General features: G+C 44.9%; 1 protein-coding gene across 1 annotated transcript; it reads left to right on the top strand.

Moving 5' to 3' along the window:
• The first annotated feature begins 48 nt into the window (after positions 1–48).
• Positions 49–12,253, top strand: Ciao2a (cytosolic iron-sulfur assembly component 2A). Its single transcript, XM_052187975.1, has 5 exons — positions 49–341; positions 5,359–5,523; positions 6,496–6,545; positions 9,515–9,560; positions 11,654–12,253. Exons 1-5 carry the CDS (start codon positions 218–220, stop codon positions 11,749–11,751), a joined length of 483 nt encoding a protein of 160 aa, XP_052043935.1. The 5' UTR covers positions 49–217; the 3' UTR covers positions 11,752–12,253.
• Positions 12,254–24,640: the final 12,387 nt, after the last annotated feature.

Raw genomic sequence — 24,640 nt, 5'->3', positions numbered from 1 at the left:
CCATCTAAATCGAGCAAAGCATCCTGGGACATGTAGTCTTTACAGTTAATTTCCCTAGGTCCTTCGCGTTGCTGTTTTGAGTCCCGCCTATTCTCTACTCTCCTAAACCTTTACACATGTCTGGTTTATTTGAAGACCAGGAAGTTATCTCCTGAGGGCGGCTGCGGAAAGACGGTGGCTCGGTTGGGACAGTCGCCAGGGATGGCGGAACGTGAGGATGGAGCGAGTGTCTGGGCTGCTCTCCTGGACGCTGAGCAGGGTCCTATGGCTCTCAGGCTTTTCTGAGCACGGAGCTGCCTGGCAGCCCCGGATCATGGAAGAGAAAGCGCTAGAAGTTTATGGTAATTTATCCAGAGCACTATTTGATGTTTATGGAGACGGGGTGGAGGAGGGCCTCACCTTTGGGCTGGAGTGGACACTTGGGTTTTTTTGCCAGACCTAGAGGGAAGCGTGTTCTTCCGGGTCCTAAGTCACACAACAATGTCGGGCTATTCCTAAACCTGGAGCGAAATTGAGCCTGGAACTCATAAATGCTTCATTCCCCTGGACTGTCTACTGCTCCAGGGACTATGTCAAGAGGTGTGGGCAGAATGAGCCTACAGTGGTCAAGGAGAAAATCATGCCTAAGATTTCGCTACTCGAGAGTCTTTCCTTCTTTAGCAACTGGACACGCGTTCCTCCCGCCATAACTGAGGCCACTGTCTGGTAATGGCCGAGTTGGGGACTGGCCCAAGGTCACAGCCACTCTCTTCTGTGACAGAATCAATAGGAAGTGAAGAGGTAGGGATAGGCATCTCAGCGCGAGGTTTTAAATTTACAATTTTCTTAGACAGTTAAGTGTGTGCGTGTATTCGCTCAGAGACTCTTCACGTTGAGGAGCTATCTTTATTGTACAGGTCGGGAGGTGGTGGTTTAACAAGTACCCAGAGGTCACATTGTCAGTAAGGAACAGAGAAAACCAACCTTGTGATTGCAAATGTAATGCCTGTTCCTCTCTCTCTCTCTCTCTCTCTCTCTCTCTCTCTCTCTCTCTCTCCCCACCTCCCTCTCTCCACCTCTTACCGTCTCCACTCTTCCCAGCCCCTCTCTCTTCCCTCCATTGGCCGTTTTTAGTATTATTTATCAGGGTTGGGGAGAAAATCCAGAGTCTCATACAAATTAGGTGTGCTCCACCACTAACCCTATTTTTTGAAAACAAAAAGGCCTAGATGTAGCACTAAGAGACATGGTTATGCAAATACAATTTAGGTAAGGATTATAGGCCTAGAAGAATGACTCCAAATGGAATGGCCTGGGGAGCTAATCAGGTTTCCTCATCTCTTGGTAGAGAGGCAAGGCTGACTTAACCCCAGGCAGAAGATAATTACTAGTGTGCTATCTCCATAAAACATTCCCGTCCTACCATTACCTCTGTGTATGGCATCTGGAAACTTCCGGGGACTGGAGAAACAACTCTGCAAGAGAGATGATTCTATTCTTCAAATTTGTTTTGAATGATACCTACATATGCCAAAATACAAAATGCGGTTGTAAGTCATAAGCCTAAGTAGGAGATATGGGCACTCGGAAGAAAGATAAATTGACTGGAAACATCTGTGGCAATGTTAGACTGTTACTTGAGTTAGGCCTTGAAGAATGATTTGGACCTGGATATGTCAGAGGTCACATAAGCTGAAGAAACTAGAGTAAAATATGGAGGTGAGAAGACAGAATTAGCTCTCCAGAAGGAGGCACCTGATGGTGACTGCAGGTGGAGGTGTGGTTGGCTGTTTCTTGAGACAGTAGACTAGAATTGAATATTGAAGTTTTAAATGTCTTTTATTACGTTTAGTTACTTTGTGGGTGTTTACACATACACATACAAGGCAGTGCAAATTCTGAGGTTAGAGGACAGTTTGCTGGAGTTAGATTTCTCTTTCTAGGAAGTGTGTGTCCTGGGGATGGGAACCCAGGAGGTTAGGCTTATTTGGTGGCAGACCCCTTTACCCACTGAGACATCGCACAACCACCACCACCCACTGGAACTCTTAAATATAAATGAAAGTATCATCTTCTTAAATATTAAAAAAGTTTTTTTTTAAGTTTGTGTGTGTCCACGGAAGCCAGAAGTGTTGGATCACCCTGAAGCTGAAGTTTCAGGAGGTTGTGTACTGCCAGTTGTGGGTGCTGAGAACTGAATGTCAGTACAGAGCACCAAAAACTTTTAGCTGGGGATGAAGAGAGATGAGAAGAGTAATGTGAGAATAAGCTTGATGCCTTTTTAAGACATAAAACTTCTCAAATCTCTAGAAAGCTAGAGGTGCTCAGTAAGGGGTGGGGTTTAACTTCAGGCTTAGTAGTGTTCAAAGACCATAACTCTTACAAACAAAGTTTAGAAGCCGAGGATAGGAGAGGGAGCCCCACATGCCCAAAGCCTGTGGTAACCTGCAAACTGAAGGGGAATTTTAGACTCTTTGCTAGCTGTATTTTCAAATTTCCTATTTTGTTGGTAGGGCCAGAAGACAGTCTGGGGAAGGAAAGTTTGATGGATTTTATTTGCTTTTGAGGTCACTGGGCAAGGTATGAGTAATAGAACAGCCCCCAGGCTCCTGAGAACACCAGGCCCACTCACCTGAGACCTGCCTCCCTCCCCTGACCTCCGTGTATCACTCTCCTTTTTATTCTATTTTATTTTTTCCATAGGCTCGAGGCAGGATAACCTCGTGTCCTTGCCGCTGCAGCCTCGAGGTCCAGCCTTCTTAATCCCCTTCTCTTCTGTTCCGTTTTACCCTCTCCATTCACAGTGTAATCTCCCTTCCATTTGACTAAAAACCATGCTTTTTTTTGTACATATGAGTACACTGTAGCTGTACAGATGGTTATCTGCTTGCTCCAGCCCTGCTTGCTCTGGCCCAAAGATTTATTTTATTTTTATATGTAGCTGTCTTCAGACACCCCAGAAGAGGGTGTCAGATCTCATTACGGATGGTTGTGAGCCACCATGTGGTTGCTGGGATTTGAACTCAGGACCTTTGAAAGAGCAGTCAGTGCTCTTATCTGCTGAGCCATCTCGCCAGCCCTCCTTTTCAGATTCTCTTTGCTTTGCTTTTCATGCTGGCCCTGTTTTCTTTTTGAGAGTCTTACTATGTAGCCCAGGATAGCCTTGAGTTCAAATTCTCCCACTTGTAGCCTGTGCTATGGCTATACATGTCTCTATTCTTGTTTACTCTTCTGTTTTTTGGTCCTTTTCTTTTTGAGATCGGGTCTCACGTGTGTAATCTAGGATGGCCTAGAAGTCAAGATTTTTATCCTTCAGCCTCTCAAATGCCAGGATTATAGCCATGTGCCACCACAGCCAACTTTTCGAGGATCTATTTGTGGATTTCCTTCCCTCTATACCAAGGAGTCTCAAACTAGGCTGCATATAAAAATAACCTGAGCGTGCTGGAGAGATAGCTCAGCAATTCAGAGCATTTGCTGCTTTTGCAGAGGTCCAGGGTTTGATTCCCCGCACCATCTTGGTGGCTCTCAACTATCCTAACTTCCGGTTCTAGGGAATCTGGAGCCTTTTTCAGATGACTGTGGGCACCAGGCATACACCTGGGGCACACATGCACATGTGGGCAAAATCTTCTTAAACAGAAAGACAGCAACAACAAATCTCTAAGAAAATAATCTGAGGAGTCTAAGAACTCTAGCTGTTCAGGACATGCTTTAAACCGGTTAAATCAGGATGCCTAGGGTAGGGCCCAGACAACATTTTTGTTTCAAGGCATTCTATTCACGGTAACTGCAGTATCCATCTAAGTGCTTCTTGATAGATTCTATAAGTTCAAGAACCACTCTAGCCTTGGTGTGCACTTAGTACTATACAACTATTCAACCTTTGCTAGAACATTTCATTGTCTGAAGCACCTCCAAAATCACTACATATAAAATTGAGCTAATTCAGCCGCGCGGTGGTGGCGCATGCCTGTAATCCTAACACTCTGAGAGGCAGAGGCAGGCGAATTTCTGAGTTTGAGGCCAGCCTGGTCTACAGAGTGAGTCCCAGGACAGCCAGGGTTACACAGAGAAACCCTGTCTCGACAAAACCAAAAATCCAAAAAAAAAAAAAAAAAAAAAAAAAAAATTGAGCTAATTTGCTATGAGTCTTTCAACCATGTGGGTCTGGGAGATGGAACTCAGGTCCCCAGCCAGCCTCTATGACCCATTTCTCTGTCTTAATACTGTTCTCCCAAATATTTGAGTTTAAAATCTGAGTCATCTCCCTTTTCTCTCTGTGCTTTTCTTCTAGTGCAAAGAGTTGCCACATATTAGATCTGTGAAACCACTTAGTTGCTTGTCCTGTCTTTCCCCCTCTTGTCATGTGCTGATTTTAGGCAGGGCTTCCCAGAGGCAGTCTCTAGCTCTTCTCTGTGGTTCTGTGTCTTGCAGCTAGTGTGAGTAAATTAGCAGTTGACAGTACACCACTGTCTTTCCCTTTTCCTTGTTCTAAGTCTCCTGAGGAATCCCTGTTGCCTGTGGCTAGTTGTGAAATACCCTGGTGGTTGGGCCCCACCCTTCTTCTCTGCTCTTTCCTTCACTGGAAACCAAGCCAAGGAAGTGCCTGGTCGTTCTTTCCTTCAGTCTAAATGTGATTTATTGGCAAGCTGTTCATTTTCAAAGGCTTAATCCCACCTTCTCTCCAACCAAGACTCCTCTGGAGTACCCTTCACATTCTCCCCATTCATTCATAGTTCCCATGGTTTTGACTTAAGAATTGGATATGGGGCTGGAGAGCTGGCTCAGCAGTTAGTTAAGAGCACTCACTGCTCTCCCAGAGGTCCTGGGTTCAATTCCCAGCAATCACACGGTGGCTCACAGACATCTGTAAAGGGATCTGGGAACTTATTCTGCCCTATTCTGGTGTGTCTGAAGACAGCTACAGTGCACTCATACATAAAATAAATAAATAAATCATAAAAAAATGGATATGGTCTAATAATGATCTAAGGAAATTGTTTTCTCAAAGGTAACTGTTAGTAGAAAATTCTATCAGATACTTGGGAGTTGCTGAAATATTTGATTAAAAGAAAGTCAGGGCAGGGTGGTTGGTCGGGCCTGAAGAGAAGGTTCAGCATTGGCTGTTCTTGCAGAGGACTGGTGTTCCGTTCCTTAAGCACACAGCCACTCACATCTGTCATTCCAGGGATCGTGAGACTCTCACTGGCTTCTGTGTGCACTGTATACACAATACACAGATATATGGAGGCAAAACATACACATAAAATCAAAATATATCTTTGAAAATAGTCAGTGCTTCAGCTGAGATAAAAATCCTCACCTTCACTTAGAATATCATATTTTAATTTAATACCTTGTCTCTGATGCCTCTAGATTTGATTCGAACTATCCGGGACCCAGAAAAGCCTAATACTTTAGAAGAACTGGAAGTGGTCACAGAGAGTTGTGTGGAAGTTCAAGAAATAAATGAAGATGACTATTTGGTTGTTATCAAGTTCACACCAACAGTACCTCATTGCTCTTTGGCAACTCTTATTGGTAAGGGTTTGTGTGTGTGTAGGTGAGTGTGCATGTGTGTGTACATGGGTGCATGCAAATTCTATTTTTTATTGGTGTGTGTGTGTCTATATCAATGTTTTTTAAATTTTTATTTTTTTTGTGTGTATGGGTATTTTATCTGCATGTATGTCTGTCTGTTTGTTTGTTGGTTTTTTGGTTTTTTTTTTGTTTGTTTGTTTGTTTTTTTGAGACAGGGTTTCTCTGTATAGCCCTGGATGTCCTGGAACTCACTCTGTAAATCAGGCTGGCCTCGAACTCAGAAATCTGCCTGCCTCTGCCTCCTGAGTACTGGGCATGTAGGTCTGGCCACCATGTGTGTGCAGTGCCAACAGAGAGACCTGCTAAGTCATCTTAATGGTGGTTAACTAAATGGTTTTAAATATATTTTGTTTAAAATTTTTGCCTATCTTGGCCTACAAGTGACTTATTTGGGGGGTTGGAGTTCAAGACAGAGTTTCTTTTTGTATCTCTGGCTGTCCTAGACCCAGCTGGCCTCAAACTCATAGTGATCCGCCTGCCTCAGCCTCCGAGTGCTGAGATTAAAGGTGTGTACCACCATCCTGTCTTCTACCAGTGGCATTTCATAAAGCCTATGGGTCCATCCGGTATGCGTGAGTGCCAGTCAGCCCAGCAGAGAAGGCCTGGCCTTGGTGGTGCTCCTTTGTTCTGGTCAGTGCCAGCTCTGCTGTGGTGCTACTTTCAACAATCACCTTACACTGTGACCTTGGTTCACCATGCACAGAATGGACCCAGCTCCCTAGATTTACTGGGACAGCCATGAAACTCTATTTTAAGTTTCCTCATGGTACCAAGCTCACAGGAGACCCACACGAGCAGGACTGTTTTTCAGGTGTTGTGTAGTATGTGGATACAGTTTGAACTTTGTGGTTTTTCTAGAGCCAGTAAGAAGGGCTACAAAGATAATGAAGATTTTTTTTTCCCCTCTCATAGGACTGTGCTTAAGAGTAAAGCTGCAGCGGTGTCTGCCATTCAAACACAAGGTAAGAAGCTTGCTACTGCCTTAAACCCAGAGCTCACATGAGCTCAGCCAGTACCTGTCCCTGAGCCCCGTCCCTACTCCGGGTTGTCTTTTGTGACACCTATCAAGGTATAATTCACACATCATATTACCTCCTGAAGTGCACAGCTGAGTAGTCTCTGATAACTCCTACAGGGTTCTGCAGCTGTTTCTGAACCACTATCAGAGCATTTGCATCCCCTGCATCCTGTGTGCAGCCAAGTGTGCTGTCACCACTTGGAAGGTTAAGAGAGGATGCTAGCCTCAGCTACACGGCCAGATCCTGTATCACAAATGGAAAGGAAGGAAGGAAGGAAGGAAGGAAGGAAGGAAGGAAGGAAGGAAGGAAGGAAGGAAGGAGGGAGGGAGGGAAGAGATGGAGGGAGAGAGAAGGGGAGGAAGGGAAGGAGAGAGGCCAGCCTACACTAATTGCAGTCTTTCTCCATGTACTGCATACCCTTTTCTGCACAGAACAACCATCAATTTCCAGTCCCCATAGTTTGCCTTGGGTATTTCATTTTAACGAAATTAGACAGTATGTGGTTTCCTTGACTTAGTATGTTTTTAGTGTTGATGTTTTAAAGTGTGTGTTTTATTCTTATGTAGTACCATATAATTTTCCAATTAAATGGAGAGACTTTGTTTAATTTTACTTTCTTACTAGTTTTTAGACATTTGAGTTGTTCCCACTTTTTGTTAAAAAATACTGTTTTGGGGCTGAGGAGATGGCTCAGTGGTTAACAGCACTGGTTGCTCTTGCAGAGGACCTGAGTTCAATTCCCAGCATCCACATGGTGTTTCCCAACCATCTATAATTTTAGTTCTTCTTTTGACTTCCATTGGCACATGGTACACATACATACATACAGGTAAAACATTTATACACATAAAAGAAATATATATATATATATATATATAAAATTCTCCCTTTGTCCAATAACATCTTCTATGATGGTAATGTTCCCTCCCATTCCTGCCCCTCCCTGCACAGGCTCTCTGTAGTTATGTCTAGACTTCATTTAGGCAGGAGTAATTCCTTGCTCTTATCTTTCATGATTTTGATTTGTTGCCATTGAGACAGGATCTCATTATGTAGCCCAGGCTGGCCTTGAGTTCAAGGCTATTCTGCTTTCCAAGCTCTGGCATTATAAGCATCCGTCAGCACACCTAGGGATCTTGACCCTGTGAAGAGTGTAGACATTTTATAGACTCTCTGTCAAATTGGGTTTCTAGATGTTTCACAATTAGATTGTTATTCATTTTTTGTAAGAAAACAGAACAAATATGTTTTCACTACATAGCATGAAGAGGCTATGGTTTTAGTTTGTCTCTCATGACAGTTATACTATTAACTGTTTGGTTATACTGAACGATATTAATAATTTACATAGGAACCACCCTTCATCTCTGCTTGTTGGCCTGTTTGTTTTTTCTCCTGAGACAGGGTCTTACTATGCAGCTCTAGCTGTCCTAGAACTCACTATGTAGATCAGGCTAGCCCCAAACTCACAGAGAGACACCTGCTGCCGCCTCCCAAGTGCTATGATTACAAGGCATCTGCTCTTTTTTTTTTTTTTTTTTTTGGATTGTTTTTTTTTTTCCTGAGACAGGGTTTCTCTGTGTAGTCCTGGCTGTCCTGGAACTCACTCTGTAGACCAGGCTGGCCTCGAACTCAGAAAGTGCCTCTGCCTCCCTCTGGGATTACAGGCGTGCTCTACCACTGCCCAGCAAGGCATCTGCTATTATGCCTAGCCTATAGCTATTTCAGAATAATGAGTCATGCATAAGTTTTAACATTTGTTTTTCATGGAGTTTTGTGCTGCTGGGGGAATCTGGGTAGTGGTCTTTTTCATCATGTGTCTGTATGAGTGAGAATAGTGTGTTTGCCATGGAACATGTCTGGAGTCAGTTCTCTCTGTCCATTGTGGGTTCCGGGTATTGAATTCGCCATCAGGCTTGTATGGTGAGCACTTGTACCTGCTAAGCCATCTCACCAGCCTTGTTTTGTGGTTTTAAAAGAAACTGAACTAAGTGGGGTGTGGTGTGCATGCCTTTGATCCCAGCACTTGGCTCTCTGAGTTTAAAGCTAGCCTGGTCTACAAAGTGGGTTTTAGGGTGTGCAGGGCTGTTTCATAGAGAAACCTTGTCTAGAGAAACTGAGACAGAGAAGAGACAGACAAACAGACACACGCACACACACACAGAGTCACACACACACACACACACACAGAGAGAGAGAGAGAGAGAGAGAGAGAGAGAGAGAGACTGAACTAGATGTTCTCTAAGGTCCTTATTAGCTATAATCATTCTTAATGCTTTCCTCTTGAAGACAGTTGCTCTCTGTGTCGATTCTGTGCTGCCCTCTGCACAGGCTTTGCCCTCTGCACAGGCTTGCGTCAGCCACAGGATTTGCAGCAGTTTTGTGGTTGTATCAAAAGCTCTTGTGCTTAGGGGTTGACTAATTTGTGGGGCTAACAAGGCTAGACAAGATGGCTTTACTGGTATTACACTTCGGAATTAAGGAAGATAACAGGAAGAGGAGGATGCACATGTATGCAGAAACCTACATATTTTTCTCATTTTTGTAAAGCAGTAACTTCTTATGTGTTTGTGTATAAAATATGCATAAGAGAAAAAATGTGTTTGTGTGTGTGTGTAAGTAAGAAAGAAGAAAGCACACTAGGTTGCTGATGTGCCCCTGGGTGGTGGGACAGAGGGCACAAATTTGGGAAGAGGGTGAGGGTAGGGCATGAGATCTGTGTGTATTCATACAGAAATCCAGGGGCGCACCCCCTGCCGGTCAGTTGGTGGAAATGCTTCAGTTCCGTCCTGTTAGGTCTCTGACATTAACAGCATGGTTTAGGCTCCCCTCCTCCTCCTCGTCCCCCCTTCTGGGTCTGCCCTACACACATCTGGACTCTGATGTTTTGCCTCTGTCTCTCTTCTCTCCAGTTGGAAATCTACATTTCTGAAGGAACCCACTCGACAGAAGAAGACAGTAAGTGAAATTGGCTTCAGCTAATACTTTTGTCTTGTCAGCCAACTACCCAGCTGATATACTGGGGTACCCTGCAAAAAAGGAGACCCCACAGTTCTGCTCTTCCTTCACAGGTGGGGAAGGAACCCCAGGGATTTAAAGGAAGTCCTTTTTCACTGATTCTATAAATTAGAGCCTGTGAATATTAACTGGTTCTGATCACAGGCTACATACAGCTCTGTAAACATGTCTAGCTCTAGAGATCTTGAGCTACAAAGGCTGGTTCTTCTCTAACAGCCCCTTAGCTGTGTGGGAAGTTGAAACTGACAAGATGTGTTAGGGAATCAGCCGGGGTGGGCCTTGGGGCGGTCTGGGTTAATGTGGTAGGACAGGAATGGGGGTGACCCCTCTTCTGTAGAGAGAAGATAACCAGTACTCATTTGAAAATTGTAGAAGTGGGACTTGAAAACAGCAAAAGACAAAATGTTTCCTAATTAGTTATGTGGTACATGGAAAACAGAATTTTGTACAAATGATGGAAAACTGGTAAAGAGAAGAACATTAGAAGTGCTTGCTTTCTGCCGGGCCCGATGGTGCACACCTTCAGTACTAGCACTCAGGAGGCGCAGGGGCAGGCAGATCTGAGTTTGAAGCCAGCCTGGTCTACAGAGACTTCCAGGCTGGTCAGGATTGCACAGTGAGACTCTGTCTCAAGTACATAATAAAAGTGCTTGTGTGTTAGCGTCACTAAACAGATGGAAAAGGAAGAGAAGAGCAGAGGAGGAGGAAGTGGGAGGTAATGGGTGAGGTGAGAGGGGAAACAGAGAGCCCTAAAGTATGCTGTCATAGGAGAGAGGACACTGGCCGTCCCAGAGGGGCCGCCCGCCAGCCTGTCCTAGACGCCTGTTAGGTACTGTAGGCAAACAATGAAAACCACATCCTAGTTTTTTTTTTTTTTTTTTTTTTTCTGGGAGTCCACCATTTTTTTTTTTTTCTGGGAGTCCACCATTTTTTTTTTTTTTCTGGGAGTCCACCTTTTTTTTTTTTTTTTTTTCTGCACGTCCTAGTTTTTATAGCTCCCTGGGGGATAAATGCTCCAACAACCCCCCTCCCCCGAAGCTGAGGAGTTTTATCTCCCACTTTATTGTGTGTGTGTTGCCTGCATGCATGTCAGTGTGTCACTTTAATGCCTCCAATGCCCTCAGAGGCCAGAAGAGGCCATCAGATCCCTGGACCTGGAGTTATTTGCTGCCATATCAGTTTTGGGAATCAAAGCTAGGTCTCCTGGAAAGCAGCCAGTGCTCTTAATTTCTGGGCTTTTCAGCCCTCACTTTATTTATTTTATTGACTTTTTATAGTGCTAGGGATTGAACCCAGGGCTTTAAATGTGCAGTGTAAGAGCTGTACCACGGAGCTATCTCCGCAGTCCAGTTTGTTTGTTTGTATGTTTATGAACTTGGTCTCACTATATAGACCAGGCTGGCCTAGAACTCACAGAGTTCCTTCTGCCTTTGACCCCTGAGTGCTGGGTAAAGGCAGGCACCACCATGATTGGCTAGACACTTAGAATTTTGCCACGTAAACAGTGCTGTAGTTTTTCTTAAAAACAAAACAAACAAACAAACAAAAAAAAACAGGGTTAAGTGGGAAAAGCAGCAGTTTTTAATTTCACGCTGAATGTAATTGTATAGAAATATGTGTACTGATGATGCCCAGAAAGAAATCAAAACCTCAGTTGGCTGTAGAGTCGAGCATGAGAGAATGTTTTTCTCTTGAGACTGCTTTCCGGACCTTAGTCATTGCTTTAGGACAGGCTAGTGAAAAGTACTTGCTGCTCTTCCCAAGGCCTGGGGTCCAGTGTACAGTACGCACATCAGGCAGCCCACAGCCATTCCGCTTCAGCCCTAGGGCATCCAGGGCCCTAGTCAGGCCTCCATACACACTTGTGAGCAGTGCACACACACACACACACACACACAAAAAAAAAATTTCTAACTATGATGCGTTAGCTGTAAGTTCTTAAGAGTTAAATGCTTTGTTTAGCAGGCTGGACAAATGCTGTCTGATCTCTCTGTCAGCACAGTTCTGTTACCTTTTGTCCTCGTGTTTTGCAGTCAACAAGCAGATAAATGACAAAGAGCGAGTGGCAGCTGCAATGGAGAACCCCAACCTTCGTGAAATCGTGGAGCAGTGCGTTCTGGAGCCAGACTGACACCGTCCGTCCTAAGAGCCAGCGGCCTAGAAGCCCTGGGGCTGGTTGTTCAAATCCTTTGTAAAATGTAGAGGACACACGTTGACTGTATAGATGATTTGTACCTCAGAGCTTTTTTTGTTTTTTGTTTTTTCAAGACAAGGTTTCTCTGTGTAGCCCAGGCTGGCCTTGAACTCAAGAGATCCACCTGGCTCTGTCTCCCAAATGCTGGGATTAAAGGTGTACGCCACCACTGCCTGGCCTTCAGAATGTCTCTTAAGAGGATTCTTTCTGAGCAAATTTCAGTTATGAGGTAGATTCTAATTGTTCTGTGAGTAACATTCTCAGGATTTCTAACTCAAGTGATCAGACAAAAAAAATATTTTCTAGTTATTATGTGTAAAATGTTACTATTTTTCTGATGACCATTCTGATACAACTGCTTTTCATGTCAAAATCTACTGTGTCCAAATGTATTTGATTTAAATCATTCTAAAATAAATATGACAGATGATTCTTATAATGGCTCACCTTAGGTTTTTACTGAATTATAAATTCTAATGTAAATGTGAACTTTTAACAGGCATCTCCATAGCTGTGTTCTCTGACTATTATATAGAGTGAAGTCTAAAAATGTGAAGGTGGGACCCTAGTTTCCTTTTTGGAGAATCCTGGACCCATGCACGCATTTAGAGCGGAGGATCTTATGTGGAGAGGGTCAGATGACTTAGTTTTAAATAATTTATTTTATGTGTATGATTGTTTTACCTGCATGTATATATGCACCACATGCTTGCCTGGGGAGTTCAGAAGAATGGATCAAATCCCTTGGAACTGGAATTACAGACAGTTGTTAGCTGCCACATAGGTACTGGGATGGAGCCTAGGTCCTTTGGAAGAGTAGTGCAAGTGGGTGCTCTTAACCACTCAACAGCCATCTATCTCTCGAGCTTCATAGTAACAGCTTTAAAGAAGTCTCCCAAGGGAGAGTGGAGGACAAACCACCTCCTAAAAAAGTACTGTAAGAAAGGTACTTGTGCAAAGGTTTTTGTATGTTTTGTTTTTTTCTGAATCGATCTGGATGTTCTGCTATTTCTTTTTTCTTGGCTAAGCTCGATACAGAGGAAAGTATACCTCTGGAGTGTAAGAGGTTGTGGCAGGCAGCTTGCAATGAGCCTAATGTCCTCAGCACCTGGCCTTGGTGCTCTTGTACGCTCTTCAGCTGGTGGGCAGACCCAATTAGAAATGGCAGAGGGCCATAGTGCAGCATGTGAGTGCAGAGTAGAATAGGTATTGCTGCTTCTGCCTTGGTCTTTTGGATTGCTCTCTCTGCCGGAATCTGGCCACTACAGCCAGAGAAAACTCAAGCATACCTGTGGAGATTTCCACAGGTAGAGGAGGCCCCGTGGTCTCCTACAATCACCACACACTAATTTGTGACCATCGTGAACCACGGAAACCATCTTCCACCCATGGTCACTGTGTTAGGTAGATCAGAGTCTCATAAAAGACCCAGAAGGGAAGGACTGTGCTAGAGACCAAACGTTCACAGTTTATTTCACTACGAGTTCTTGGGCAGGGGTTAGTTTGTTATGAAACACTAAGTCAACAGGGTGCTGGGTGCCAGCCCCATTTTGGCAGAAGGCCAGGGATGTGACACGTAGCATTCTGTTGAGGGGAATTTTAAGAAGTTAACTCAGAGTTTGGAGGTGTGCTGTCAGTGGGTGAGAGAGACTCAGGACATTGCTTATTGGCAGGCTCAAAGGACAATATGGAACAGGGCAAGAGGCCGAGGACCTTGGAAATTGAGAAGTGCTTTTTTTTTAAAAAAGATTTATTTATTGTTATATGTTAAGTACACTGTAGCTGTCTTCAGACACACCAGAAGAGGGTGCCAGATCTCATTACGGATGGTTGTAAACCACCGTCTGGTTGCTGGGGTTTGAACTCAGGACCTTCAGAACTGCAGTCAGTGCTCTTAACCACCGAGCCATTCCTCCAGCCCAAGAAGTGCTTTAAAAAATATTTTTTAAAAAAAATTTTAAGTACATGTATGTCTGTGTACCACGTGTATGCCTGGTACCTGAGGAGCAGAAAAGGGCATCAGGTTCCCTGAAGTTGGAGTTACAGATGTTGTGAGCTGCCATGTGGGTGCTGGGAATGAAACCCTGGGTCTTGTGAGAGCTGGACTTGTCTCTCTGCCTCAAGTCTAACTACTTTGAAGGCATAGCAGCACCTGAGTATTCTTCGTGACTCTTGTTGTGGTGCCATAATTGACACTGGCCAACAGGCTTTCACAGGGACAAAGAAACCTCAGCAGAGAGGGTCTGGACATGTGCTGTCTGTGCCCTGGGATATCTGCCCTGCCCTGTGCTCTGCAACCTAATGCACACGTGTGTACTTGCATGTGCCATTTGACCAGTGCTTACTTCTAGAACTGCCATTCTTGATCTTTGGCTCCTGATCCCCTTGAAGGTCAAATGACCCTTTCACAGGGTTCTTATATCAGATATCCTGCATATCAGATATTTACATTACGATTACATTACGATTCATAACAAAATTACATTTATGAAGTAGGAATAAAATAATTTTGTGGGAGGGTGTCAGCACAGCATGAGGAACTGTATTAAAGGATTGCAGTATTAGGAAAGTTGAGAAAGTTCTAGAAGCTAGAACAACCATTCTCTGAGAGGGTCTTTGGAACTTGTGATGTTGGGGCCCAGGAAACAATACCCAAAATGTGTTTTGGCTGAGTACTGTAAACTAGGGAAATCAGGGTCAGCCATGATGCTTCATGCATATAATCCCAGTGTTCTGGAGACTAAGGCAGGAGGATCACCTTGAGTTCAAGGCCAATCTGGGCTAAGGAATGAGACTATTTCTTAGCCCCAAAAGTAATTAAGACAATGCCCTTAAAGGCAAAGTTTCTCTGCCCTCCTGGATCCTGTGCCTCTGTTCCTCTCTCCCCTGAAGTCATAGAATCCAGAATTTTTCTTCCCCAGGGCAGGTCCTGGAGTAGCCCCTCTTTCTGCTTCGGAGCTGAGCATAAAGACACTCTGCTCCATCCTAGCTTCAGAGGGTCCTGCCCCACTCCCTGACAGGAAGACGACTGCAGAGATCCCAAGAAGTCTGGACAGGCAGACATTTGGCCCTCCTATTCCCTGCACAAGCATTACCTTATACTCTCCTGTGCATCCTTGGCAGAGAAATTTCTTTGGAACGGAATGAAATGAACATTTTAGGGCAGCCGAGGATCTAGGTCTGGGGTAGAGCACTTGTCTCATAAACACGGCATGGGTTCAGTCCCCACACTGTGGGAAAGGTGTGGTGGTAGGGGAACGTGGGGGCTTGCTTACAGCTCCGGAGGGTCAGTCCGTTATCTTCATGGCAGGGAGCTTGACTGAAGGCAGGTAGGCACTGGCCTAAGAGCTGACTCCCTGATCCTTGCAGAAAGAGACCATTGAGCTTTGTGACACACCTCCTCCAACAAGGCCACACCTCCTATTCAGTCTCAAACAGTTCCACTAACTGGAACTAAGCTTTCTAACATGAGCCATTGGCGTCCATTGTTGTTCAAACAACCACAGATCCTGTCTTAGTCTGGGTTTCTATTGCTGTGGTGAAACACCATGACCAAAAAGCAAACTTGGGAGGAAAGGGTTTGTCTGGCTCAGGCTTTCTTGTCACAGTTCATCATCAAAGGAAGTCAGGGCAGGAACTCAAACAAGGCAGGAACCTGGAGTACCTGATGTGGAGGCTGTGGAGGGGGCTGCTTACTGGCTTGCTCAACCTGCTTCTTTATAGAACCCAGGACTACCAGCCCAAGGGTGGTACCACCTACAATGGGCTGGGCCCTCCCTCATCAATCAAGAAAACGCCCTACAGGCTAGAGCACAGCCTGATCTGATGAAGGCATTTTCTTAATTGTGGTTCCCTACTGCATAAAACTATCCATTATAGCCCCCGCCTCAGCAAATGAGAGAGAGAGAGAGAGAGAGAGAGAGAGAACATGAAAAGGCTTAAGACTTTTCAAACTGTATGTTGTTAGAACTGTTGATAACTTCACCTGTGTAGAGCAACCAGGATGACAGGTAAACAAAGGGTACTGAAAATCAGTAACATCCGTGGACTGAGGCTAGAAGTGTGGCTCAGTTGTCAGAGCGCTTGTCTGGTGCACATGAAGCCCTGGGTTCAATCCCCAGCACCGCACAACCTACAGGGTGACCCGGAACTTACGAGCTAACCCAGGTTGGCTTCCAACTCGGGGGATTCCTCCTGCCTCGGCCCTTGAGTACTTACAAGTCTGAGCTTCCACTTGAAACTTCAGCCCTGTTATTTATAGCCCAAAGCGATTAACTTGGAGTCTCAGGAGAGGCAGGCCCACCTGTGATCCCAGCCTTCAGGAAGGAGAAGGAAGGGGGTCGGAAGCTAAAAGCCGGTTAGGCTACATAGTAAGTTTGAGATCTTGTTTCAGAAAACAAAACAAAACAAAACAAAAAGTGTATTCATGAACATAACCTTACTCATCATCTCATTACTATTCTTATTACAGTTACAATTATTATTATTTTAGGCGGGGCCACATTATGTAGCCTTGGCTTGACTCGAGCTTAGAGCAACTCGCCTGTCTTTGACTTCTAAATGCAGAGATTACAGGCACATGTCATGCAATGTTCATGCATCCTGAACTCTCCCTTCCCCCAGTCTCAACCATTTAAAAACAATGAATCCTGTCTTACCTTGATAATTATATAAAAGCAAGTACTGAACTACATTTGACTCCTTTGGAAGGTCTCAAGCCAATTTGAGAATCAGTCAAAATGTAGACTTTACCCCTAAGGGGGGAAAAAGGAGTTTACAGATATGAACCTGACTCCAGGATATCTGAAGCTAGTGGTCTCCAAGTCAATAGCTTTGGGCTGTAAGTAACAGTGCTGAATCTGGAAGTGGAGGCTCATACCTGTAAACACTCAAGAGGCTGAGGCAGGAGAAATCCCCAGAGTTTGAGACCAACCTCAGTTACACTGTAAATTCCAGGCTAGCCTGAACTAACAGAGAGAGTCACTGGCTCAGAAAGCCAAGACAACAGTCATGAAACTAAACAATGGAGTTGAGCGTCTGGGCTTGCTAGTCCCCTGATAACTCTCCAGATGGGCACCTTGTTAGAAGCCTTCTCAACACATGTGAAGCAAGTACTTTATTACCCAGAGGTGGATGTTTCCAACAACATACAGTGTCCTGTCAGTAGGAGAGGGCTGCAGGTTAGGAGGCAGAAGGATTGCTACAAAAGTCACAGAGCTTCCACAGTCGGGCAGCTATCCCTTCTGTATTAATAAGATGGCAGAAAAAAAGCCAGGGCGCTTGCTGCAGACCTTCGGATTCATCACTGGTGTTTCCAGGCTGGCCTTTGGGACAGTCGTGCTGAAGTTGGTGATGTCTCTGTGTGAGGCTCTCTCCTAGTGCTGTCTGTGCCGCACAGACCCTTGACCCTCATGGAGCAGGTGACCAGGATCACAGCCCTGTTAAACTGCACCTTGTTCTAACTGCACCTGGGCTCTGAGCTTGCCGTGTGACCGTGAGTAAGTCGCCTAACCTCTGTGTATTTTTCATCTCCTTTTCTACACATGTCGATAACGTTACCTATGATAAGGATGGTGTGAGGATTAAAAAAGAATGCTGAGCAGGATGACAGAAGTCTAGTGTATGCTTTGTTAAAAGTAGAAGAGAGAAACAAGGCCAGGTGATGGCCGCCTTTAATCCTGGTGCTTGGGAGGCAGTGGCTGGTAAATCTCAGAGTTCGAGGCCAGCTTGGTCTTCAGAGCAAGTTACAGGACAGTCAGGACTATACAGAGAAACCCTGTCTTGAAAAACCATTGAACTGAGCACAGGGACCCCAATGGAGTTAGAGAAAGGACTGAAGGAACTGAAGGGGTTTGCAATCCCATAGGAAGAACAATATCAACTAACCAGATCCTCCAGAGTTCCCAGGGGCTAAACTACCAATCACAGAGTACACATGGAGGGACCCATGGCTCCAGCTGCATATGTAGCAGAGGATGGCCTTGTCTGGCATCAATAGGAAAGGCCCATGGTCCTGTGAAGGCTCGATTCCCCAGTGTAGGAGAATGCCAGGGTAGTGAGGTGGGAGTGGGTGGGTGGGAGGGGGGATGGGTTTCAGAGGGGAAACCTGAAAAGGGGATAGCATTTGAAATGTAAATACATAAAATATCCAATAAAAAAGTGGGGGGACTACAAGAAAGGAAGGAAGGAAGGAAAGGAGGGAGGGAGGGATGAAGGAAGGAAGGAAGGAAGGAAGGAAGGAAGGAAGGAAGGAAGGAAGGAAGGAAAGAAGGAAGGAAGGAAGGAAAGAAAGAAAGAAACTAACCAAACAAAAAATTAGGAGAGAGGCTTGGAATTAAGGCACGAGGAAGCAACTGGGTTCCCTTAACTAGGCGCGCTTACTACATGTGAACACTAGATGGCAGCAAAGCATGATTCTTGGGGGCGAGGTCTCAAAGGTCTCTACATCAGATAATCCAAGCTATTGGCTCTGCACTTTGCTCCTTTGCTCTGACTGGGATGATTGTAACTGGAGACTTTCTTAGGCATAGAATTTCTTTGCCAAAGGTTATGATTCTTTTAATTGTTTTTATTTTATTCGTGTGGGTGTTTTGCCTGTGTGTATGTCTGTACACTGTGGGCATTCACTCTGACGGTACTGGGAGGACCCAAGTCCTTCAGAGGAACACCTACTGCACTTAACTGCTGGGCCATCTCTCCAGCGAGATCATGATTCTTCCTGAGGCATAAAGACATGTTGCTATCATTCTGAAGAAGCTGTACACCTAAGGTACCAAGAATGTGGTCTGTGTGTCCTTGCCATGCTCTTTTAAAACAAAATTCCCAAGGTGAATGTCATGGTTTTAATATGCCTGGCCCAGGGAATGGCACTATTTGAGGTGTGACCTTGTTGGAATAGGTGTGTCACTGTGGGCGTGGGCTTTAAGACCCTCATCCTAGCTGCCTGGGAGTCAGTCAGTCTTCCACTAGCAGCCTTCAGATGAAGATGTAGAACTCTCAGCTCTGCCTGCATCATGCCTGCCTGGACACTGCCCTGCTCCCACCTTGATAACAATAGACTGAAACTTGAGCCTGTAAGCCAGCTCAATTAAATGTCCTTTATAAGACTTGCCTTGGTCATGGTGTCTGTTCACAGCAGTAAAACCCTAACTAAGACACTGAAGGACAAATATCTCTTTTCTATTTAAATTGATTTACTGAAATTAAATATTTAAAAATCCCACTGGGGGAATATATCTCTCTCAAAGGATATGTAATATTGTTTGTCTATTTTTCTATTGAGATTTTCAGTTTTTAAGCCTAACTATAGGGACTGGAGAGATGGCTCAGTGGAGAAATGTTGGCTGTGCTAGCAGAAGGACTTTAGTTCAGGACCCCCGCACCTCTGTAAAAGCTGGCTTGGCGACCAGCACACATAATCTCAGTACTGGGTGGTGGAAACAGGAGTCCTGTGGGCTTGCTGGCCAGCCAGCTTGGCCAAGATGGCAAGTTCCAGGTTGAGCGACAGACCTTGTCTTTTTCTCCCCCCCCCCCCCAAGACAGGGTTTCTCTGTGTAGCCCTGGCTGTCCTGGAACTCACTCTGTAGACCAGGCTGGCCTCAAACTCAGAAATCCACCTGCCTCTGCCTCCCAAGTGCTGGGATTAAAGGCGGGTGTCACAACCGCCTGGCTCAGACCTTGTCTTAACACCACAACCTATTAAAGATCCTGCAGAACCCAGTTCCAAGGTCTACATCTACAACACAATTCCTGCACCTAAGGTTCCCAGTAGAAGAGGGAACAGAAGGATATAAGAGCCTGAGGAACAGAAAAATTTCTGTGAGATTGTGTGTCCTAGAAATGTCAGAGTGGACATTACTCATCAACATGGACACCTCAGCAAAACCTGAGTAAGGTCAACACCCTAGGAAGGGGGAAGTCTGGGAGCCTCAATCCTAGTCAGAGAATGAAGGGCAAGCGAGCGTGCTGAGATAGGAGGAGCCACCCCCCCCCCAGGTGGTTATCCAGTACCAAGTAGTTAGCCTTGACATCAACACACAGGTAACATTCTAGGACGGAGCAGGTTGTGTGTGTGTGAGAGAGAGAGAGAGAGAGAGAGAGAGAGAGAGAGAGAGAGAGAGAGAGACAGAACAGTTAAAAAGTAGTCTGAATTTGAGAGAGCAAGGGGAAGGCATTGGGGGTTGGAGGGAAGGAGGACATTTATGTAATTACCACTTCAAAAATAAAAACATAAAACATTTAAAAATGGTCAAAAGCAATAGAGGAAGATGCCTGATATCAGTCTATGGCCTCGATGTTTGCATATCCAGGCAAGCACACACATGTGTACATACATGTTCCTACCCTAGCACGTGTGTGTGTGTGTGTGTGTGTGTGTGTGTGTGCGTGCGCACACACACACACACACACCACCACCACCACCACCACCACCACCTAACTATAAAGCCAAGTGCATGCTTGTTTGTAACCCGGGCACTTGGCAGGAGAGGTGTGTGAGTTGAAGGCCACCTGGACTACATAGCAACAGTAGTCTCAGGAAGAAAAGGCTAAAAAAAACCTCAGAGACTGGGGAGAAATGGCTCCCTGGGCAAAGTACTTGCTATGTAAACATGAAGACCAGAGTTCAGATCCCTAGAAACAATGCAGAAAGGAGCAGAAGCAGGGTGGATGTGGCAGCAGCCTGCCTGTAATCCCAGCATTTGGAAGACAGGTGAGAACCAGAGCTGGCTGGCTGCCTTAGTCAGATTGTCACACTTTGGGAGAGAGAGAGAGAGAGAGAGAGAGAGAGAGAGAGAGCCTGCTTCAATAAATAAGGTGGAGAGATATTGAAGGAAGTGCTTGATGTCAACAGCGGGCTTCCAAACACATGTGCACATGCATGTATGAGCACCAGAACAATTGTGTGCCCACCCACATGTGAACACACACACACACACACACACACACACACACACACACACGGACAGAGGGGGGAGAAGAAGAGGGAGGGAGGGGGAGAGGGAGAGGGGGAGAGGGAGAAGAAAGGCAAAGAAACCTGGCACGATAGTCATTGTGGAGGCAGAGGCAGATCTCTGAGTTTCAGTCAGAGCTACCTAGTGAGACTTTGATTTAAAAAAATAATCAAGTGAAAAGCTATCTATATAAGCAAACGTGTGTAGAGGCCGTGAGGCCCTTGTGCTCACAGATAAGTACCAGGGAAGGCAGCAATGTTAAGCATGCAGGGCTGTCTCCTCAGCGGAGGAGATGTAGAGCTGTTTTCCACCCAGAAGGCTGGGGATGGATGTTAGTAGCTTGGTGACCGGTGCTCTCTGCAGGGCCAGGCCACACCTGAATCCCCCAGACCACTATGTTTGTTTATCCCAAACTTTCTTCTTAGACCGTTGTCTTGAGTATCCTTATGGGCGATGTCTCTTGCACTTTGCAATGCCTAGGTAACTTTTGTGCTCTCTGTGTGGCCAGGTTCCTCCAGACTCCCGAGACTTTCATGTTTATCTCAGTTATTCTCCCTAGAACCTTATCTCCAGCATTGTTTCTGAGTCAGCAGAACCCATCTTTTTGGAAGAGGCCATATGTACTTTGTAAAGAACTTCGATGTAAATGTGCCTTAAGCTTTGTTTTATACAGGAGGAAACTTTTTTTCCAAAATGTGTGGTGCATAAATATGTCTAAAATTAACTCTAGAAGTTGAACCAGGTATTGAGTTGTGCGGATCTGGAATCCTCCACGTGAATCTTTCGTTTGCTATCTCCAGTCGTCTGTATGCTGCAGATGTGTGTTTCAGTTTTTTGCCTACATAAAACCTGGTTGGGCTGAAGCCATGGTCTAGTGGTTAAGATGCTCCTGTAATTCAGGCTTCAGGGGATCTGCTGCCCTCTTCTGGCCCTCGTGGGCACCTGGATGCATGTGGTATATAACCTTATGAAGGCACACATGCATGAGCTAAATAATAAATCTTTTTACCTTTTTATCAAACAAACAAACCTGTTTACCATTACTTGTTTTCCGTTTGAATGAGCTATGTTAGAACATGAGACAACAGCTAAAAGGACAGAAGGACAGGAATATATCGGATGGAAGGCTCCTTCCCTAACTAGTTCTTTCCCTATCACTCTAGAGAGTTTATTTTTCCTTTTGTTTTGTTTTGTTTTACTTCCTTAAACAGTACAATATGCATTCCCTTTAGCATAGGTCACGCAGGGCTGCTCTCCTCTGAGCTTTCCTTTGTTCTTTTAACAAAGTATCTTTTGTATACCTCACCCCCCCCCATCAGTTTACAAAGAGCTTGCTCATTTTATAGTCTCATAGGGCTTCATTGTATGCATCATATCGATGGGCATTTAGGTATTTCCAGCATGTTACTGCTATAAACTATACCACAATAGGCAACTCTAGGCACACCTCATAGTCATCACTTAGAGATCATCAAGTGATCTCTAAGGTGAGTTCCTGGAAATGGGATTATTGAGGAAAGAGTATACGGTTAATATTTAGGTAGATAATGGCCAATTGTCCTCCACAAAAACTGTACAATTCATGCTGCTGCCATCAGTGTCTGAATGTGCTCACATAGATAAATAGGCACTGTAAGACTTCAATTTGGTTCAAGTGATAGGTGAAAAGCCCTACATTGGTAAAGTTCTGGTGTTCCTTCTTATGGGTGAAGTTGAACATCTTTTGCATAGGATTAGAGGCATTTGTGTTTCCTTTCCTGTGAACTATCTGTCTTGTGGTAGTTGTTGTTATTGTGTTTTTAAAAGTTTTCACATTAATTTCCATGTATGCTGGTGGAAGTCAGGACGACTTGCAGGTGTTGGGTCTGTCCTTTGCACCATGTGGGTCTCAAGGATAAACTCAGGTCTTCAGGCAAGTGCCTCTCCTGCATCTTACCAGCCCTTGTTTTAGTTTTTGAAGAATGTGTTGTTTGTTAGGGGTTGTTGCTGCTGTGTTCTGATTGGGCTTGGTAAGCTGAAATGGGTCACAGCAGTGGGATATCCTCACTGATGGAGCTCAAAGCTTTCACTTTGGCGTTCTCTGGCTACACTAGGTGAGATTTCTCGGGTGAGTCAATGCACATGTGCACAGGGTTTCAGGTTGCCTAGCTGGGAGACCTTAGGAAATTGCAATTTTGTAAGGGCCCCATTTCTCCAGGAGAAACTCTGGGGACTGGCTCCACATAATCTAATCCTACCACCCATTTTTTTTAAAAGGTTTATTTATTTTTATTCTGTGTATGTGAATGTTTGTCTCCGTGGACATATGTGCACCATATGTGTGATTGGTACCTGAGAAATCCAGAAGAGGATTTGATCTCCTGGAACTAGAGTTGCCAACAGTTGCCATGTAGGTACTAGAACGGAACCCAGTGTCCTAGGCTGCAAGAGTAAGTAATTTTAATCTCTGGGCCAGCTCTTCAGCCCCATACTACCCATTCTATAAGTAAACAAACTAAGTCAAGAGATGGTGGATAAGCTGTCTACACCACATAACACTGACAATCAGACTGCTGTTACAATATATGGAAAGAAGGTTTCCAGTTGCATATTTGAGAATCAGGGAGTAGGGGGGCATGAGTTAGGCAAGACATACCTCTCTATTGATGTATATCAAAGATAGAATAGGGGCAGGGAGATTGCTCAGTGGGTAAAGTGGGTAAATGTGAGTACTTGAGTTTGAATCCTCAAAAGCTACATAAAAGCCAAGTGTTGTAGTGTACACATCTAATTCTGACAGTTCTATAGGAACACCGGGAGGCATAGACAGGAGAATCTCCTGGAAGCTCACTGGTCAGCTAGCCTGGCCAATGCACCAGGGAAAAAAACCAATAACAAAAGAGACCCTACCTTATGGAAAGCAGGGACTGATACCCAAGACTGTCCTGTAACCTACATACACATAGACACACACACACACACACACACACTCACACACACAGATACACTCACGCACACATACAGAGACACAGATACACTTACAAGTACACACCATATATGATCTCTCATGGGTGTTAAGCACATTATTTTTTTGTTCTTTTCTAGAATGAAGAGGTCTCTATGAGTATAAGCTTAGTCTTCTTAGTGCAGTTTTTATGTGAATGTTGGTATGATTGATTAACCTTGTTTTCTTTAATTTTAATTTTAGAAGTAACATGGAGACATGGGGGGGAGGAAATCTTCCACAGTAGGAAATGCAACCTTGTATCCATGCCTGTATTATTCCCTGTTGTGGTAGGATGTTTGTGTCCTTTCCCAAGCTACATTCGATTCTTTATTTCTGAGAATATAGAAAATATAATAATTTTGTTCTAAAAAATATTCAGCGTGGGTATTAAAGGGAATTGCTGGAAACTGGCTCAGAGGAACTCTTGGTCTGTGGATCTGATCTGGGTTGAAGGATGAAAACCTTCTCTGTGTGTATAATGATGGGAACCAAGACTGAGGAGTCAGGCAGCTCCCACGAAAGGAAAGGGCTGTGGGCAGCTGGGTCTTTTAGCCTAGAGAACAGGTCTGAAGGGGACAGAGCAGAGGCCCAGTCCTGTTTGGGACAGAGGCCACTGTAAATGGGTGGACACCTTTTCCAGGATGCAGCTGTGCTCCATGGGGTCAGGACATGGGCCGGAGTTGGATGGAGTCGGCATGCAGACTCAGGAGGGCTCTGAGAGGGACAGCCAGGACACACAGCAATCAAGACTCAGCCAAGGGTGTGGAAGGACCCACCCTAGACACCAGGTCTAGCCTCATCAAGGAAGGCTGGGAAGAAAAAGCTGCCCTTTCTGGCCTTCCTGTGTGGATCTCTGAAGGCCTCGGGTGGATTCCACTGCGTGGTTGGC

The sequence above is a fragment of the Apodemus sylvaticus genome, chromosome 7 (genome assembly GCF_947179515.1).
Source record: "Apodemus sylvaticus chromosome 7, mApoSyl1.1, whole genome shotgun sequence".
NCBI classification, from domain to species: domain Eukaryota; kingdom Metazoa; phylum Chordata; class Mammalia; order Rodentia; family Muridae; genus Apodemus; species Apodemus sylvaticus.
The sequence above is the reverse complement of the archived record's forward strand: the minus strand, read 5'-3'. Positions and strand labels throughout refer to the sequence as shown.

Excerpts from the sequence above, each read along its gene's own strand:
- Ciao2a (XM_052187975.1), top strand. The coding sequence starts at position 218 with ATGGAGCGAGTGTCTGGGCTGCTCTCCTGGACGCTGAGCAGGGTCCTA. Across the intron at positions 342-5,358 it reads GAAAGCGCTAGAAGTTTATG|ATTTGATTCGAACTATCCGG; the intron begins GTAATTTATCCA and ends TGATGCCTCTAG. Across the intron at positions 6,546-9,514 it reads GTCTGCCATTCAAACACAAG|TTGGAAATCTACATTTCTGA; the intron begins GTAAGAAGCTTG and ends TCTTCTCTCCAG.